Source organism: Muscardinus avellanarius (genome assembly GCF_963383645.1).
Source record: "Muscardinus avellanarius genome assembly, chromosome: 15".
Taxonomy (NCBI): domain Eukaryota; kingdom Metazoa; phylum Chordata; class Mammalia; order Rodentia; family Gliridae; genus Muscardinus; species Muscardinus avellanarius.
Genome location: NC_137801.1, coordinates 58,436,648 through 58,455,405, shown reverse-complemented (window position 1 = coordinate 58,455,405; position 18,758 = coordinate 58,436,648). Strand labels below are relative to the sequence as shown.

The 18,758-nt window shown below is 38.4% G+C and overlaps 1 protein-coding gene across 1 annotated transcript in view; it reads left to right on the top strand.

Moving 5' to 3' along the window:
- Positions 1-18,758, top strand: part of WDPCP (WD repeat containing planar cell polarity effector) — a gene marked incomplete at its 3' end in the record, with an annotated part of 308,777 nt that overhangs the window by 103,612 nt on the left and 186,407 nt on the right. Inside the window, exon 12 of the mRNA XM_080711300.1 lies at positions 16,438-16,501. Coding sequence (XP_080567426.1) covers positions 16,438-16,501 — 64 coding nt within the window. The remainder of the gene's footprint in view (positions 1-16,437; positions 16,502-18,758) is intronic.

Here is an 18,758-nt window from a genome sequence, read left to right as displayed (position 1 = left end):
GTTAGATGGAATCTCAGCATAGTTTTGATTTGCATCTCCCTGATGGCTGGTGATGTTGAACATCTTTTCATGTATCTATCGGCCATTTGTATCTCTTCTTTTGTGAAGTGTCCGTTCAGTTTAGTTGCCCATTTCTTGTTAGTGAGATCAGTCAAGCACAGAAAGAGAAGGGACATATGTTCTCTCTAACATGCCCAAACTAGGGGAGCATTGGGGATACCAGAGGGACTCCAGATAAGGAGGGGAAACCTCAGCAAAGCTAGAATGGAAGGAGAGGAGAGGAAGAAGGCTGAGGTTGATTAATGGAGGAGCTACATCCAAATATGATCAAAAGTATGAATATAGCATGGTTATCATAGACACTCATTGTTGGGAGGGGGAAAGGGAAAACGGGGGGGGGCACCAAGCTTTAATTTCTTTTGCCCTAATGGATAATAATGTCAAACACCTTTTCATAGAATTCTTTGCATTAGTATATTCTTTTTGGTGAAATATCTCAGTAACTTTTGCTCATTTTCTAATTGTTGTTGCCCTTTTTTTTTTCGGTATTGGGGATTGAATACAGGGGCATTCTACCTTCGAGCTACACCCTAGCCCTATTTTTTATTCTTTATTTTTGAAATAGACTCTCACTAAGTAGCTGAGACTGGTCTCGAACCTGTGATCCTCCTGTCTCAGCCTCCCAAAGACTGGGATTACAAACATGCGCCACAGCACCTGGTTATTTTGCTTTTTTCACTGTTACATTTTTAGACTTTCTCCTATGTCTCATCCTTGTCAGACATATGGTTTGCAATATTTTCTTCCAATATGTAGGTACAGGTTCTTTTCACATATTATTACTATCATTGTGATTGCCGTCTTTTATCACCCAAGGAACAGATCTTCAGTCATTCATGCTCTTAGCATTTATACCAGCCACAGAGTGCGCTATGGTCACGTCTATGGATTTGTAGATTATGTAGCTCGGTAGGAAACAGCCCCTCCCTCCCTCTTTCCCTCCCTCCCTTCTTCCTTCCTCTTTCTTCTCCTCATCAGTATAGGTCTACAATTCCTAATCCATACTGTGAATGTGTCATAGGTATTCTGCCAAAACTGTAATCAATATGTAAAGTCTAATTTTGCTGAAACTGTAGACATCCTGTTACCATGTTATTTGTTAAACAGAGCATTGAGGGGAGTGATGCAGCCTTATATAGATGGGTTGTTTTCTACATATAAATTAATCAGACTGCCGTTGGAGAAAAGGCAAATGTTTTGTATTGAGGATTTAACCTTTGAGCAAGGGGGAGGCAGCACAGTCAGTTCAGTAAATAGTTCTGCAGAGAAAGTCACAATGATGAAAGCTGATGAGTGAGAATACTTCTATACACACTTTGAGACAGATTTGGTAGAGGGGTAAAATTGCATGACGCTATTTTTTTTCTCTTTTTGTTTTGTTCATTGTTTTTTCCAAAACAAGTAGTTTTTTTTTTAAAAAAACTTATTTCATTCGCATTGCTGGAAATTCATAACTGTGTAGCTACTTGAATTATTACTTTCATCAGAAAGTAAGGGCAACCTTTGAATGAGGAATCCAGTAAAGAAATAAAACATTACCAACACTTTAGGGGCCCCTTTTGTCAACTCCAAATCACCTTCTTTGCTTTTCAAAGGTAACCACTCTCTGAATTCTTTTTTGTGTGGATGGAACCCCAGCACATTCTACCTCTGAGCTACATCCCTAGCTTTATCTTATTTTTTTTTTAAACAGGGTCTCACTAAGTTGCAGAGGATCACAAACCTGTGATCCTCCTGTCTTGGCCTCTCAAGTCCTGGGGTGACGTGGGTGCTACTGCGCCTGGGCACTACCCTGCTTATAACACTACATATTCATTTGACCTGTGTTAACCTTACCTAAATGAAACTATACAGTATATTTTCTTTTGTATTTGCCTTTTTTGCTCAACATCATGTTTATGAGAGTAGTATATTCACTTTAATTACTGAATATTATTACAAATGCTATAGGCATCTACCACAATTTATGTGTTTATTAGGTGTCGTGGGACATTTTGGTTATGTATAGTTTGGGGCTGTTACAAATAATGTTACCGTGAGCTTTCTCTCCCTTCCCCTCCTGGGTAGTACTAGGGATTGAACCCAGGGCCATTCTATTTCTGAGCTACACCCCCAGCCCTTTTTTACCTTTATCATGAAACAGGGCTTCACTAGGTTGATGAGAGTCTCATTACTTGCTGAGGCCGTCCTCAGCCTACCATCCTCCTAGCGCAGTCTCTCAAGTACCGAGATTACAGGCATGTACCACCACATCTGGCTGCCATGAGCTTTGTCGTATATATCTTTAGTGCATATGTGTGGATCTTTTCTCTTTGGCTGGGAGCTGGGAAGCTTAGGAGCTTGGGTCCTGGCTCTTCAGTGAACTTAACTGTGTGGCCTTGGGCAAGTCACTTAACCTCTCTCTGCTCCAATCTCCCTGTCTTGCAAAATGGGAGTAATACCTACCTCACAGGGTTGTTGTGGGGATTCATTAGAGAAAACATATGTAAAGCATCTAAGGTTCTTACAGAAGGTGCTATAAAAATACAAAATAATATTTATTAAAGTTGGTTTATATGTGAAAAAAATTAAAAATTATTTTTAATAGTTTTGTAGTTGCTGTTTTTTGGTTTTCCAAGACGGACATTTCTCCCTTCTTTCAATATTCATACCTGTCACTCTTGAGTAGTAAAGAATAGGATTATATGTAGCTCTTCTCCTTTTACTCTAAGCAGAGCCAGTCTTATTGAGGGATTTCCTACTGCCAACACATCATCTTTGCATTCCTGTAAGGTACTATTCTAACCACAACCTCTAAAGCAGCTATAACCAGAAACATGATGCAAAAACTACTCGCTACGGCAAGATGCTGCTTTTATAATAAGGGCATGATAGCCGGGCGTGGTGGCACAAGCCTGGAATCCTAGTACTTGGGAGGCTGAGACAGGAGGAACACAGGTTTGAGGACAACCTCAACAAGTACTCACCAGACTAGCAAGACCCAGTTTCCAAATAAAAATAAAATAGGGCTGGGGTGTAGCTCAGAAGTAGAATGCCTAGAGCTCAGCTCCTAGTACTAACTAACTAACTAAATAAATAAATAAAGGCATTCCTATTTTGCAATTGCAAATAAGCCTCAACCTTGAGGTTTTTTATGTCTTGCATAGTAATTGTATGAAACCATTATTCTTGCTTTTAAAGTCACAGGTTTGTTCTTGGAATATAAGAGAAAAATTTTTATAATGATAAAGGAGACAAAATACTTGATCCAAATGCCAGATAAATTGAGAAAAGAAGAATAAATGGTACAACAGAAAAACAGCAAGGTAGCAGATTTAAACCCAAACATAATAATTGTGTTATACACCAGTAGTCTAAACATTACAATTTGATAAAATAGAGACAGCACCAAAAAAAAAGCAGACAGACCCCCCTGAAAACCAGGACGAATGTGAAATAATCACAGTTAATATAGATGAACAACAAAGAGATTAAGGCAAGAAGAAATATAGATTAGATATAAAAGACAGACGATTCAACATTAGGATAATAGGAATAGAAGATGTATTCAAAAATATAATGAAATAAAAAATAAAATAAAAATAAAAAAGCCCCTGAAATGAAAAAAGAAGACTGTAGTAGGGTGGCTCAAGAATATTATGCCTAGTTGAGAATTTTGTTAAATTTAGAAACAACAGAAAAATATTCCCAAACATGAAAGTCTTCAGCAAATAGAGCATCTGTGAGTCCTTCAGGAAAAACTGTTTAACAATAAATTTAAGTAAAAGACTTCTTGGAAATGGAGAACCTGAATTTTATTTATTTATTTATTTATTTATTTATTTATTTATTTATTTTTGGTGGTACTGGGGTTCCTGGAAGCCCTTCTACCTTCTACCGGGCTACACTCCCAGACCTATTTTTACATTTTCATTTTGGAAACAGGGTCTCCTAAACCAGCACGCGCGGCTGGCTTCGAACCTGCGCGATCCTCCTGTCTCTGCCTCCCAAGCGCAGGGATTACAAGCGTGCGCCACCACGCCCGGCGAGAACCTGAATTTTATAACACATATACATGGTGGAGAGCAGTCCATTTATGAGTAATGCTAAACAACTATAGAATTACAATTAGAATAGAAATTATTTTGTTAATGTAAAACCATATACAATAAAAAAATGAAAGTTGGAGAAAAGTGAGATGGAGAAAAGTCATCACTTTCAAAACGGAGTCAGAATACTGTTTGATAGTAATATAAGTAGGTAAAATGAATATTTGTCATAATTTCTTAATAGCATAGGGATTGTTTTAGAAAATAATGTATAATCAAGAAGTTTTGGCCAGTGTGGTGGCACATATCTATAATCCTCACTACTTGGGAAGCTGAGACAGGAGGGTCACAAATTCTAGGCCTGCCTAGGAAACTCAGTGAGACCCTGCTTTAAATAAAAGAGCTGGGAATGTCGCTCACATTTCCAGCAGTACCAGGAGGAGGAGGAGGAAGAGGAGGAGGAGGATGATAATCAGGCATTCTTCCTCTTCCTCCTCCTCTTCCTCCTCCTCCTCCTCCTCCAGCCCAGAGGAGGAGGAGGAGGAGGATCAAACATTCCCCATTTGAGGAGGAGGAGGAAGATCAAGCATTCCTCATTTGATAATTCCTATATAATTTTAATCTCTTTTTCTAAAGTGAAATATTAAATATTTTCATTAACAAGACATACTAAGCCTATTTATATAAAATAATTCCTTGATGAACCTCTATTTGTTATATACTTGCACAAAGATATGTTGGATGGTGTGTGCCTGCTATAAACAATGGTAATTTCTGGGTATTGAGATGTGAGAGTGATATACACTTAAAACTCTGTGGTTTTGTATTGTTCGAATTCTTTTTTATGAACATAAATCACCACCCCTCCCCATTGCACTGTTTCCAAAAGAAAGTATTGGGCAGATGCTTGAAGCAGGTGCTGTCAACATAAAACTAAGCAGAAAGAACTTTCTATCTCAAATGCTGACACTGATGCCTGGGTTAGTGTGAACTAGACAGTGGCTTTATTTTCAAACCCATTTAAATTTTTTTCCCCAGAAGCTTCTCCAAGTTTTTTTCCTGATTTAATAAGCATCATTCACTCATTCAGCAAATATTGATTTACAGTGTGCCAGGAATGGAGCATACTCAACACCCTACTTTGTGCAAAGATGCTGCTGAGGCTGGAAACCCTATACTAGGTGGCCAGGTGACCAGTGATCAGTATAGAATATTACAATTTATATACTTATTATCTCACTAGCTATTTTTTGTGTGTGTGGTACTGGGGTTCCTGGAAACCCTTCTACCTCCGGGCTACACTCCCAGACCTATTTTATACTTTTTTTCTTTTTTAATTTGGAAACAGGGTTTCTTAAACCAGTGCGGCTGGCTTCAAACCTGTGCGATCCTCCTGTCTCCGCCTCCCAAGCACGGGGATTACAAGCGTGCGCCACCACACCTGGCCTCACTAGCTATTTTTACTATGTTACTTTGCTTAGTCATGATTAATGTGTATGACCAATAACACAGCTGATCCTGTTTCTGACATATTCTCATCAAATTCTTCCATGTCTCACCAATTTTATATATTTTAGTTCCTTTTCAGTCACTCATGTACATAGATACTCTTGAAAATTGATCTTTTCTGGCTGCATGTCTAGGTGATTAGGGTACTGTGAATCTCAGTGCTAGAGAATATTCTTTTTCTATTTTGTCTTGTTACGAAAACAATCTATTGAGTCTGCAAGAGGGCTGGAATAAGAATATATATTTAACTGATTTACTAACTTCTCTTCTCCTAGTTAAAATTGCTGAAATATGATCATCTAGACAGTTGACATTTGTCATTATAACATAGTTTATTTTATTTTATTTATTTATTTATTTATTTTTTGGCAGTACTGGGAATGGAACCCAGGGGCATTCTACCTCTGAGCTACACTCCCAGCCTATTTTTTTTTTATTCTTTATTTTGAAACAGGGTCTCACTGAGTTGCAAAGGGCCTCACTACGCAGTAGCCGAGGCTGTCCATGAACCACGATCCTCCTGTCTCAGCCTCACGAATGCTGGGATGACAAGTGTGCGCCACCACACCCAGCTAGAATATAGTTCATTCTTGAGAACAGTGATGGTGTGTAGCCATCCTGGTGGTTTTTCCTCATTAAAACATGGCTTTTCTGTAAGCTTAAAAGATCACCACAGTGAATTACCTATGGCTGGAATAGAAGAAAAGCTGCAGAGAATTATTGAAATGAAGGCTAGGATTAAGTAGACAGGAGCTTGAGCAAAAGAAGAGAAACAACAGGTGCCTTGCGTTATCAGCAGTTTTTTAATTAGCATCTGCTTTCAGCTCAGAGCACTTTTCTGGGAGCTTCCAGGTGCCTGTATTCAGAGATAAACACAGACTATGGAGGAACAGCTCAGTGGCAAAAGGTTAGGAAGACGTGCAAGCTTTCCTTGGGAGGAAAGTGTGCTGGGCGTTGCTTACTAGATATAGACCTCTACTAAAACTGAATATTTTATGTTGGAAAAATTAAAGTAACTTAAAGAAATTAAAAAATGAAAGTCAACAGGGGCTTGTGGAAGGTTGTAAAAATATTTTTCTTGATTATTTGGTTGAGTAGAAAAAAACATTCACTAGCCTCATCTAGCCGCAGATACTTCAGCCATGTTCAGATTTCTCTGAAAAAACAATGCATAACTGAAGTTACACCCCAACACAAATTTCATTATTTGGCTTTTAGTTTAACTTAAAGCTCTGGTTTGTTTTGTTTTGCATTAGTTGGGGGAAGAATTTTTTAGAGATGTTTTAATGAATGTTGCTTTTAATTTATTTATTTTGTTTTTGTTGTTATTATTATTATTTTTTTTTTGGTGGTACTGAAACCCTTCTACCTCCAGACCTATTTTATATTTTATTTGGAAACAGGGTCTCTCTCTCTCTCTCTCTCTCTCTCTCTCTCTCTCTCTCTCTCTTTTTGGTGATACTGGGGTTCCTAGAAGCCCTTCTACCTCCGGGCTACACTCCCAGACCTATATTTTTTTATTTGGAAACAGGGTCTCTTAAGCCAACAAGGCTGGCTCTGAACCAGCGCGATCCTCCTGTCTCCGCCTCCCAAGCGTGGGGATTACAAGCATGCGCCACCACCACTATGCCCAGCCAATATTGCTTTTTTACATAAAAGTTGCCAGTGTGGCTCTCTGAAGAAATGTTAATATTATAAAGTATAATTTAAAAAAAATCATGGATTCACGTATAATGGGGCATTTGGTTGTTTCCATTTTGGAGCTATTACAAACAAAGCTTCCTTGAACATTTGTGTCGGGGTTTTTGTGTGGCAGGTCATATGTGCTTAGTTCTTTAGAAAACTGCCATATGGTTTTCCAAAATGACACTTTTGTCACTTTGCATTCCCAGGATGTATGGAAACAGAAATTCTTCTCATCCTTTTTAGTACTGTCACTGCTGTATTTAAGCTATTTTATTTATTTATTTATTTAATTTTGCAGGTCTGGGGATGAAACCCAGGGGCATTTGACCTCCGAGCCACACCCCCTGCCCTATTTTTTATTCTTTATATTTTGAAACAGGGTCTCACTAAGTTGTGGAGGGCCTCACTTAGCAGCTGAGGCTGTCTGCGAACCACGATCCTCCAGTCTCAGCCTCCCAAATGCTGGGATTACAAGTGCGCCACCATATCCTGCTAACCTGCTTTCTAATTAAATTGTTTACAAGACCATTGATAGTATTGTAGATATTTAAATGTAATTGTAGGAGCCAGAATTATGTGGTTCATTTTCTTGTGTGGTTATTCTGGGAGTTGAACACAGCCCAGGGGCGCCTACCTCTGAGCTATACCCCTAGCCCTATTTTTTTTCTTTTTTGAAACAGCATCTTTCTGAGTTGCTGAAGCTGACCTTGAACCTGTAATCCTCTTTCAGTCTCCCAAGTACTGGGACTACAAGTGTGCACCACCACATCTAGCTATGTGGTTGGATTTTTCTAGTATGTTACTAGTTTCTCATTAGTGTAATTATCATTACACACCATGTAGGACATAGCAGGAGTCACCAAATTCATGTCATATTTATCTTATTTGTGAGGTATGAATACCAGCTTCCAAGGTGCACAGAGCTTTCACGCTCAAGCTAGAGAACATGTCACCCATTTGTGTGTCCCTGGCATTAATGGATGGCAGGGAAGGGGTTGGACACACAGAAGTCATGTGCTCAATAGCCTTCTTCCCACCATAGGAGACCCTGGCTCTGGGCTCCTTGTCTCAGCTTTTGAACCCAGACTAAATAAAAAATACTGGACTGTGTCCAGGCTTCCAGCTGCTATCTTTTCTCTCCCCCACCCCCCGTTTTTATTGGTGCATTGTAGTCATACATCTTAATCAAGTACAAGATGGTAGAGGCATACATGCAAAGCCCTTACCCATTCCTCCCCATTCCTCCCCTTCTCTCCTTCTCATGTTTGGCTTAGTACTTGCTGTTTGCTAATATACATCAGGTACATTAGAGAATTTCCCTCTCCCCCTCCCATCACCTTCAGTTGGGTCACCTTATTTGCACATCCATACTTTCTCCTTCTTTGTCTAGAGTTCCTCCTATGACCTGTTTTCTTCCTACCTTCCGCATATTAGGGTGAGCATCTGATTTCTTATTTTTTTGTGACTGACTAATCTCACTTAGCATAATGTCCTCCAGTTCCATCCATTTCCCGGTAAATGATGTAATTTTGTTCTTTATGGCTGAGTAAAATTCCATTATGTGCATATCCCATAGTTTTGTAATCCATTCATCTGTTGATGGATATCTTGGCTGGTTGCATAGTTTGGCGATTGTGAATTATGCAGCTATGAACATAGATACAAATGCATTAGTTTGGTAGTTTGGTTTCCATTCTTTTGGGTAGATACCCAGAAATGGTATTGCTGGATCATATGGTAAGTTCATTCACATTCTTCTGAGGATACTCCATAACAGTTTTCCAAAGTGGTTGCACTAATTTGCAATCCCATCAACAATGTATCAGAGTTCTCACTTCTCCACATCCTTACCAGCATTTGTTGTTGTTTGTGTTTTGAATGATTGCCATTCTAGTTGGAGTTAGGTGAAATATCAGAGTAGTTTTGATTTGCATCTCTCTGATTTCCAATGAGTTGGGGCATTTTTCATACAGTTATTGGTCAATTGCATTTCTTTTGTGAAGTGTCTATTTAGTTCCCTTGCCCAGTTTTTGATTGGGTTATTTATTTTCTTTGTGCTGAGTTTCTTGAGTTCTCTGTATATTCTAGATTTTACTCCTCTTTTGGAGGAATAGTGGGCAAATACATAGGAATGAACTTAACCAAGGAGGCAAAAAACCTCTACAAACCATTGCAAAAAGAAATCAAAGAAGACCTTAGAAGATGGAAAGATCTTCCATGTTGCTGGATGGGCATCACAATACTTGACTTTAAACTATACTAAAAAGCCATAGTAATAAAAACAACATGATCCTGGCACAAAAACAGAAACACAGACCAATGGAAGACTAGAATAGGAAACTCAGAATAGAAGACTCAAAAACAAATCCACACACTTCACAGCCAACTGATTTTTGACAAAAGGGCCCAAAAGATAGCCTATTCAACAAATGGTGTTGGCAATACTGGTTAACCATATGCAGAAAAATGGAAGTAAATCCTACATTCTCACCCTGCACAAGAGTCAGTTCAAGATAGATCAAAGACTTGGAAGTTAGACCAAAGATTTTGAAGCTCCTTGAAGAGGGTAAAGGTCCAACACTACAACACATAGGCCAAGTTAGAACTTTCTCAGTAAGACCCCAAAGGCACATGAAACTAAAAGGTGGACCAGTACATGGGATGGCATTAAACTGAAGAGCTTCTGTAAAGCAAAGGAAACTGGCAAGAACTTCAACAGAGAGCAAACAGAATGGGAGAAAATTTTTGCCTGCTGTTGTCTTTTCAAGGACAACTTTCTATGATTTACAAATTCATTCATCCAATTATGCAATTAAACATCTGTTCATTTCATATTGTTCTACTAAGTTGTAATAATATTAAAAGGTATCAGCACTGAACATTGATGGTTTCACATGGTTTCATGTTGATTTCTTTTTGTGTGTATGTGTGTGTGTGTGGTACTGCGGGTGTTACCCAGGGGCTTTTCTACCTCTGGGCTACACTCCCAGACCTTTTTTTAAAAATACTTTTTTATACATTTTTGTACTTTTTTATACTTTATTTGGACACAGGGTCTCACTAAGTTGCCGAGAGCCTCACTAAGTAGCTGAGGCTGGCTTTGAAACTGTGCGGTCCTCCTGTCTCAGCCTCCCAAGCGCGGGGATTACAAGTGTGTGCCACCACACCCAGCCTCATGTTGATTTCTGAAGCATGTTTATTATTATTTGTTAATGTGATTATCACTGAAATTTAATAAAGTGTTCAGAGAAGAAATTATACTCTTCTCATCCTTTAGATAAGAAATAGGGAGCACTTAAAGTTTAATACTTAGAGTAAGTTTAATACTTACTGTTCTGACATTTTTAAACTATATAGAAACAGATTTATTGTCATTGTTTCAAACAATATTTTATTATTTAACCAGCTTTCAGACTGGATATTAGAGAAGAAAGGAAACGTCTAAGAAAGTATATAAATTGGCCCTTTGCCTTTATAGAGCTAAACAAAACATCATAGCAGCTTTTACCGTGCTTTTCCGTGCCATAAAAATGTTTGCAAATTGCCAGTAGACCTCCAAAATCTTACATAAATTTTTGCACAAAGCAAGAGTTCAATTTAAGGCCTAAATGGAGCAGACAGGCTGACTTATACCCATTCTACCACAGTCCCCCTCTTCAACATACTCTATACCATGTTCTGCAGAGAAAGGTTAAGATAGCAGAGCAGGTGGACAGTAACCCTCAGATATTCACAGCGTAAGCCTTAAATCCAAAACTCCCAGGGCTGGTGACTGGGAGCTTGGGTACAGCTATAAGTAAGTATGAGTAAGAGTAAGTATGAGTAAGAAACATACTCAGTGTTCAGGGATTCTCTACCCCCAACTTCCTCCTGTTCAATCACTCAGGAAAGAAGAGCTGGGATCTAGCCCATTCCCTGGATGTGATCCAGGGAGCCTGCAAGCAAATAGAATGATCGGGTTATTTTCTCATGAAGTAGGATGACCATTGTGAGAGGGAAACCACAGGTACAGGAGCTTCTAGTTGAGTAGTCACCATTTTTATAAGTCTTCCACTTCCTACACATACCTTCTCCTTAGAAGAGGAAAATAAAGACTGTTCTAGAATATTCTTACTGAATAGTTCTCTCTAAAGTGTCCTTGATGAAACAGCACTATTCAAACTCTCTTTCAAGCCCTATCTTTTCACTTGTGTCCTTATTTTTAAAACATAGCTGCTGCTATTATTTGGAGTTTGGGTTTTCAATTTGTTTTGGACTGATGTACTGACATAGATTTAATCTTCAACTTATTATTATTTTGTATAAATATAATGTGTGGTGGTGGGTATGGTGGCGCATGCCTGCAATCTCAGTACTTGGGAGGCTGAGACAGGAGAATTATAGATTTGTGGCCAGCTACAGTACCTTAGGCAAGGCCCTCTGCAACTTCATGAATCTCTGTTTTAAAAAAAAAATAGGTCTGTGGGTATAGCTCAGAGATAGAGTGTCCCCTCCACTTCTATCAAATAAGTAAATAAAATGGAAGCAATTATATCATACTATACTATCATCAGTACACATATAATTGCAATTAAATATGTATATGAAAGCTGGACATGATGGTGCATGGCTGTTATCCCAGTACTTGGGAAGCTGAGACAGGAGAATCACAGGTTCAAGACCAACTTTGGCAACTTAGATGCTCAGCAGCCTAGTAAGCAAAAAAGTGAAAAGGACTGGGAGTGTAACTTGGAGGTAGAATGCCTTGGGTTCAATCCCCAGCACCATAAAATATAAATATATAAATATATGTAAATGATTTTATCATTATTTTATGGTGATAGTGTCGGTCTATTACCAAGTCACTTGTCATAGGTGACAGAAGATCTTAAAAATAATAGCTTTAACAAATACAAAATTAACCATATGATTAATTCTTACATATCATCTCAATGATCAGTAGCAATTACAATGATGAAGAGCTCCTCTGTTAAGTGTTAGGGAGGCTGCTCTGTTCCAGCACATATCTTTTAAGCCTCAGTTCAGTTGTACTGATAGCATGCAATAATTTTTGAAAAGCCTAGTCTGTGAAATCAAACAAGTAAGTTTGAGTCCAGCTTCACAATTTTTTGGATGGGTAACTTTGGGTAAGATATTTAAGCCCTTACTATTATTTCTGTTTTGCATATGGAGAGCTTACCATAGCAGTCTTTAGTTATGCTCTAAGACTGTAATAAATACGAAGTGACTGGCATGTATTACTTAGTAAGCGTCTAAGCATGCACCATCGTTGTGCATCTCACTCTCATACTAGACTCTTGTCATTCGTTTTTCTCATTAGTTTTCCCTCCTTTTTAGTCCTAACACCTTAAGCATTGGAAATATTTTGAAAACACCCAATAAAAGTAAATGTAAATGTAGTTATAGCTGACAGTTGAGATGACAATAATTTTTATATTAATTTTAAAACTGGAAGAGACCAAATGATTGAATTTGGGTTCCTAACATACTAATGCTAAAGAGGGAGCTGGCTGGTATAACAGCCAAACACACAGGAGCTACCTGATAGAATTCTGTGTGTGTGATACCAAGGATTAAACCCAGGGGAATTCTACCTCGGAGCCACACCCCCAACCCATATTTTTTTTTTCTTATTTTGAAACAGTATTATATTAAGTTGTAACCTTTTTTATTTTGAAACAGGGTTTTACTAAATTGTACTTTTAATCCTCCTGTCTCAGCTTTGACTATTTTTTTAGTTTTTCTTAAATTTACTTAAACTGAGGATTGAACCCAGAGGTCTTCTACCTCCAAGCTATACTGTGAGCCTGATTTTATTTCTCATTTGGAAACAGAATCTCACTAGGTTGGCTTTCTACCTGCGATCCTCCTGTCTCAGCCCCCCAAGTACTGCAATTATTAGCATGTGCCACCACTCCTGGCTCTTCTGTTGTTTTTGTTGCTGGATGTTGTGGTGTGTGTGTGTGTGTGTGTGTGTGTGTGTGTGTGTGTGTGTGTGTTACTGGGGACTAAACGCAAGGGTATTTTACCTTTAAGCTGTACTCCCAGGCTTTGTTTTGCTTTGAATCAGGATTTCACAAAATTGCTGAGGCTATCTCAAATCTGTGATCCTCCTGTTAGCCTTTGAAGTACTGGATTTACAGGCATGTACCACCACACACAACTTGATCATTGTGTGTGCGTGCGTGTGTGTGTGTGTGTGTGTGTGTGTGTTTTACTGGGGATTGAACCCAGGGGTGTTCTACCTCTGAGCTACAGCCCCAGCCTTATTTTATTTTTTTTAATTTTGAAATAGGATCTCACTAGGGTGCTGAGACCAGCCATGAACCTTCAATCCTCCTGCCTCAGCCTCTCATGTACTGGAGTTACAGGAGTGTTCCACCATGTCTAGCTTGATTATTCCTTCTAATGACAGTAGCATGGCATTTCTAATCTTGAATTTAGAAAACCTAGAAATGAAAAACCTGATCTGAAGAAGACTCCTCACTCCTGGAACAAATAGTTAATTCCTTTCTAATGACAATAGAAGTAGCTCTAAAGGTGCCAGTTTTAGAGCCAGACTCTGGGGTTCCTTGTTGTCCTCTACAAGGGAGAGGATATGGGACCTTTGACAAAGTTAGGGTTGCCAGATTCAGCAAAAATTCAAGATGCTTAGTTAAACTGAAGATAGTAAAGAATTATTTAGCATAACTATGTACCAAATATTGCACTGGATATACTTGTACTAAACAATTATTTGCAATTCGTTTTACTTGAGTGTCCTGTATTTTGCCTGGCAACCATTACTTGACCTCTTTGTACTTGAGTTTTCTCATCAGTTGAATGGGGATAATAGTACCAGCCTGATAGGATTGTTGTGAAGATTAAATGAGTTAATATAGGCAAAGTACTGTGTTAAGCCCCTAGCCCTATTTTATTTTTTTTTATTTTGAAACAGTGTCTTGCTAAGTTGCTGAAGCTGGCTGTGAACTTGTGATCTTGTCTCAGCCTTCCAAGTACGGGGATTACAGGTGTGCAACAGGCACCCAGCTCTACTAAACGATTTTTTTGTGTGTGTGGTACTGGGGATGGAACCCAGGGTCCTTCTACCTCCAGGCTACATTCCCAGACCTATTTTATATTTTATTTGGAAACAGGGTCTCTTAAGCCAGCTGAGGCTGGCTTCGAACCCATGCAATCCTCCTGTCTCAGCCTCCCAAGCGCAGGGATTACAAGCACGCGCCACCACACCCGGCTCTACTAAACATTTTTTTTATTTATTTATTTATTTTTTTTTTTGTGGTACTGCGGTTCCTGGAAACCCTCTACCTCCGGGCTACACTCCCAGACCTATTATTTTTATATTTTTATTTGGAAACAGGATCTCTTAAGCACGATCCTCCTGTCTCCGCCTCCCAAGCGTGAGGATTACAAGTGTGTACCACCACGCCCAGCTCTACTAAATAATTTTTCAAACCACATTTAACTGCTATAATCCTGCTTGCAGGTTCCCGGCCAGCCTTAGCAATTTAGTAAGACCCACAGCAACTTGATGAGACCCTTTTTCACAATAAAAAAAGAAAAAGAAAATTTGTCTGTGGGTTTAGTTCAGAAATAGAATACCCTTGGGTTCAACCCCCAGTACCACAAAACAAACAAACAAAAATACTACAGATATCTGAACAAAATTAATTACTCTCAGTAAAAGAGGCAGAAAACAACAGGGTAGATATTGTGCAATTACATTTTTGTAATATTCTTGAAAAGATACAGCAAAGCACAATACAACTTAGACTTGAATCCTACTTGAGCTCATAATACAACAAGCTAGAATAAAAAGTAAAATTATAGTGACGGGAAACAGATCAGTGGTTTCTAGCGCTGCAGGTGGACTAAGGGTGCCAACTGCAGACAGGCATATGAAAGCTTTTGGGGATACTATCGGCTTGTTCCTATACAGGAAGAGAAACTGACAGTTACACCCATAGAAATCTTAGCTCTCAGTTAAAATAAAGACACGCTGTCACTCCAAAACCCAGTGTAAACTTTCTGTAGACATAATTTGTATAAAATGCATCTTTTTCTAATATATCTTAGCCTAAAATGAAACTTCACAAGGACAATTCTTAAAAATTATGCTTTAGAGAAAAAACTACAAAAAATTATGGAAGAAACTAGGTACTGTGGTTCATGCCTATAATCCCAGTACTTGGGAGGCTGAGATAGGAAGATCACAGGTTCATAGCCAGCCTTAGCAACTTGGTGAGACCCTATATATATATTTATTTTAATACATTTATTTTAATATATTTATTTTAATATATATTACATATGTATATGGCAGGGAGTGTCTCTCAGAGGTAGAATGCCGTGGGTTCAATCCCCAGAACTACACACACACACACAAAAAAAAAATTATGAGAGTAGAAAGTAGTATTTTTTTTATTAGAAATCATAGTGGGGTGAGGTGGTATACACCTTTAATCCTATTGCATGGGGGATAGGGATATCACAGGTTCAAGGCCAGTCTGGAAAACTTAGCAAGACCCTGTTTCAAAATTTAAAAAAACAATAAAATAGGGCTGGGAATATAGCTCAGAGGTAGAATATCTTTAGGTTCAAGCCCAAGTACCACACATATGCACACACACAGAAAGGAAAAAAGCAAAATGCTTTCACGACTTTCATTCCATTGTAGTTTCTTAAAATGGCACCAGAGATTGAACCCAGGGGTGCTCTGCCGCTGAGCTATATCCCCATCCCTTTTAATTTTTTACTTTGGAACAATTTTGAGTGCTAAATTGTCACATGCTGGACTCAAACTTGTCGTCCTCCTCTCTCAGCCTCCCAAGTGCTGAGATTACAGGTGTGTGCCACTGTGCTGGCTGTAGGCATGTTTTTTAAGCTATAATTTCCCATAGTCAGCAATTGTCTATTTGAGTTTATGCTTATCCTGGAAATGACACCAAAGGCATCCACAAGCTCTGAGCCTTACTCCTAAGTACAGTAACATTTCCTGGCTGGCCAAATCTGTTTGAAAAGATGTTTCCCATTAGAAGATTTTTCCATTAGAATAGTGAAAACAATACAGATAAGTACATTAAACATTAAACAGTCAGTTATCTCCTTTCATATGGGTTTGTTCACCACTCACTTTTGTTTCTCTTCCTTATAGATACCAGAGATTTGAAAAGGCTTTCCTCCTAGCTGTTGACATTGGTGCCCGTGACCTGTTTATGGTGAGTCCTTCCCAGAGATCGTTTTGTGCCTTCAGTTCTAAGGCCGAGTAAGTTGTCAGCTTTTGTGACCATTAAAAAGGATTAGTGTCATTTGCAGCCGTAGACGCATGGTGGGAAAGCATTATTCCGTCTTGGCTTGCAGCTTGCCTTCCTGAAACTGGTCAATAGCCATCTAGTATCTTTTGACTTGTTGACATTTTCCTTGCCAGGGCCCAAAGGATCTGTTATGTTTTCTAAGAATTTATAATTCTTTAATTTTTCTCCTCATGTCCTTTGAGGTGAGTGGATGACACATTTCTATATAATAAGCTTAAATATCTTTCTAATCCATTCTCTGAAGTATAGCTGCAGAAGCCAGGACATAGGGCAAAGCATATTCCGTATCTTGAATGTGCTCAGTTTCTCCCTTTGATTTTAGCGAGCAGTAACAAATTATAAATGTTCTCACATGTATTTTGTGTGTGGGGGTGGCACTGGGCATTGAACCCAGAGACATTCTACCTCCATGATACACCCCCAGTCTAATATTATCTTTATTTGGAAGCAGGGTCTTGCTAGGTTGCTGAGAATCTCACTACTTGCTGGGACTGTCCTCAAACCTGCAATCCTCTTGACTCAGCCTCACAAGTACTGGGATTACAGGCGTGCACCATGCCCAGCTCCTCACATGTATTTTTAAAGTAACTATGGTACACAGTGAATCAAAGAGCTTATAAATTCACATATGCTCTGGTTCTTCCATTTATGAGCCACACAACAATAAAAACGACCAGTTCCTTCCAGATCTTTGCGCTCGGTGCCAGGTTCTTGTTACGTAAGCTCCTGCATGAAGGTGAGGTCAGGTGAACAGAGGCAGGTCCTTTCCTGATCCCCGAGCATTTTCTCCACAGTGATGTCATTGTTCTCAAAGAAACAATGCAGCAGAAGCTTCTTGAAAGCAAGACAAATCTCTGAGTCTTTTACCTAAATCTTTGCACTATGAAGGAATTTTGTAGTTTGTTTTTATATTTTCTATGTTAATATAGTTACTTCACATTAAGTCACTTGTCTTTGGATTGAGTTTGATATTTAAATTTTAAACTTACATCAATCAATTAAGCTGCATTTTCTATTGACATTTTGTTATATGTACTTATGTCTAATTAAGCCAGGATATTTGTATATTGAGGGAAGGTTTTATTATTTTTATCAAAATCTGTACATGCAGGTATTACATCAGAAAATTATAACACTTTTTAGATCTTCTCATCCCATTGATTTTGCTGCTTTAGGTCTGCCTTCTTATCTCTGCTACTTACCCCAATAAAGTAAATTTTCTTCATATATCTTATTTTTATGTCTATACTCTCAATCTTTTTTATGCCAAGATTAATAATTAAAGAGATAGAGCTGGGCATAGTGGCACATGCCTATTATCCCAGGATGATCACAGGTTTGCAGCCAACCTCAGCAACTTAGTGAGGTCTCTTAGCAGCTTAGTAAGACCCTGTTTCAAAATTTAAAAAAATAAAGTAGGTGGGAGATATAACTCAGAGGAAGGTAGAATGCCTCTGGGTTCAACCTCCAGTACCAAAAAAAAAAAAAAAAAAGAAAAGAAAAGAAAAAAGAAAGAAAGAAAAGAAAAGGAAAAAAACCTGAATAGAGAGATATTTAAATGTTTGTTATCTGACAAAATTTCTCTCCCACAGTATTATATTGTTCTATAATTTTGCTTTGATTATCAGTGAACAAAGCTACTTTGTAAACTTTTTTCAAATCATATTTCTTTTAGCATTGAGTCTGTTTAGCCCACAACTAATATGACATCTTCATGTTAACTTAAATCATCTTTTTTGTGTATGTGGTACTGAAGATTGAACCCAGGGGCATTTTACCTCTGAGCTGCACCCCCAGTCCTATTTTATTATTTTTGAAACAGTCTTGCTGGATGGGTGAGAATCTCTCTACTTACTGAGACTGCCCTCCACGGTGTGATACTCCTGTCTTAGTCTCCCAAGTACTGGGATCACAGATGTGTTCCACCATACCCTACGAGCTCAAATCTTAATCCAAATGTACTTTCTACTGATAAGATATCCCTAACCTCATCCTAATCCTCAGGGATTTTTACATGTAAAAGATAAAAACCTAAAATAAAGATAGAAAATAGTTTAACTTTTTTATTTGTCAAAATAAAGTCATTATTCAGAATATCCCCACTCTTCATATAAAACTTCACTTATAGTCCAAAGGTCTACTTAAAGGACACTCAAAATCT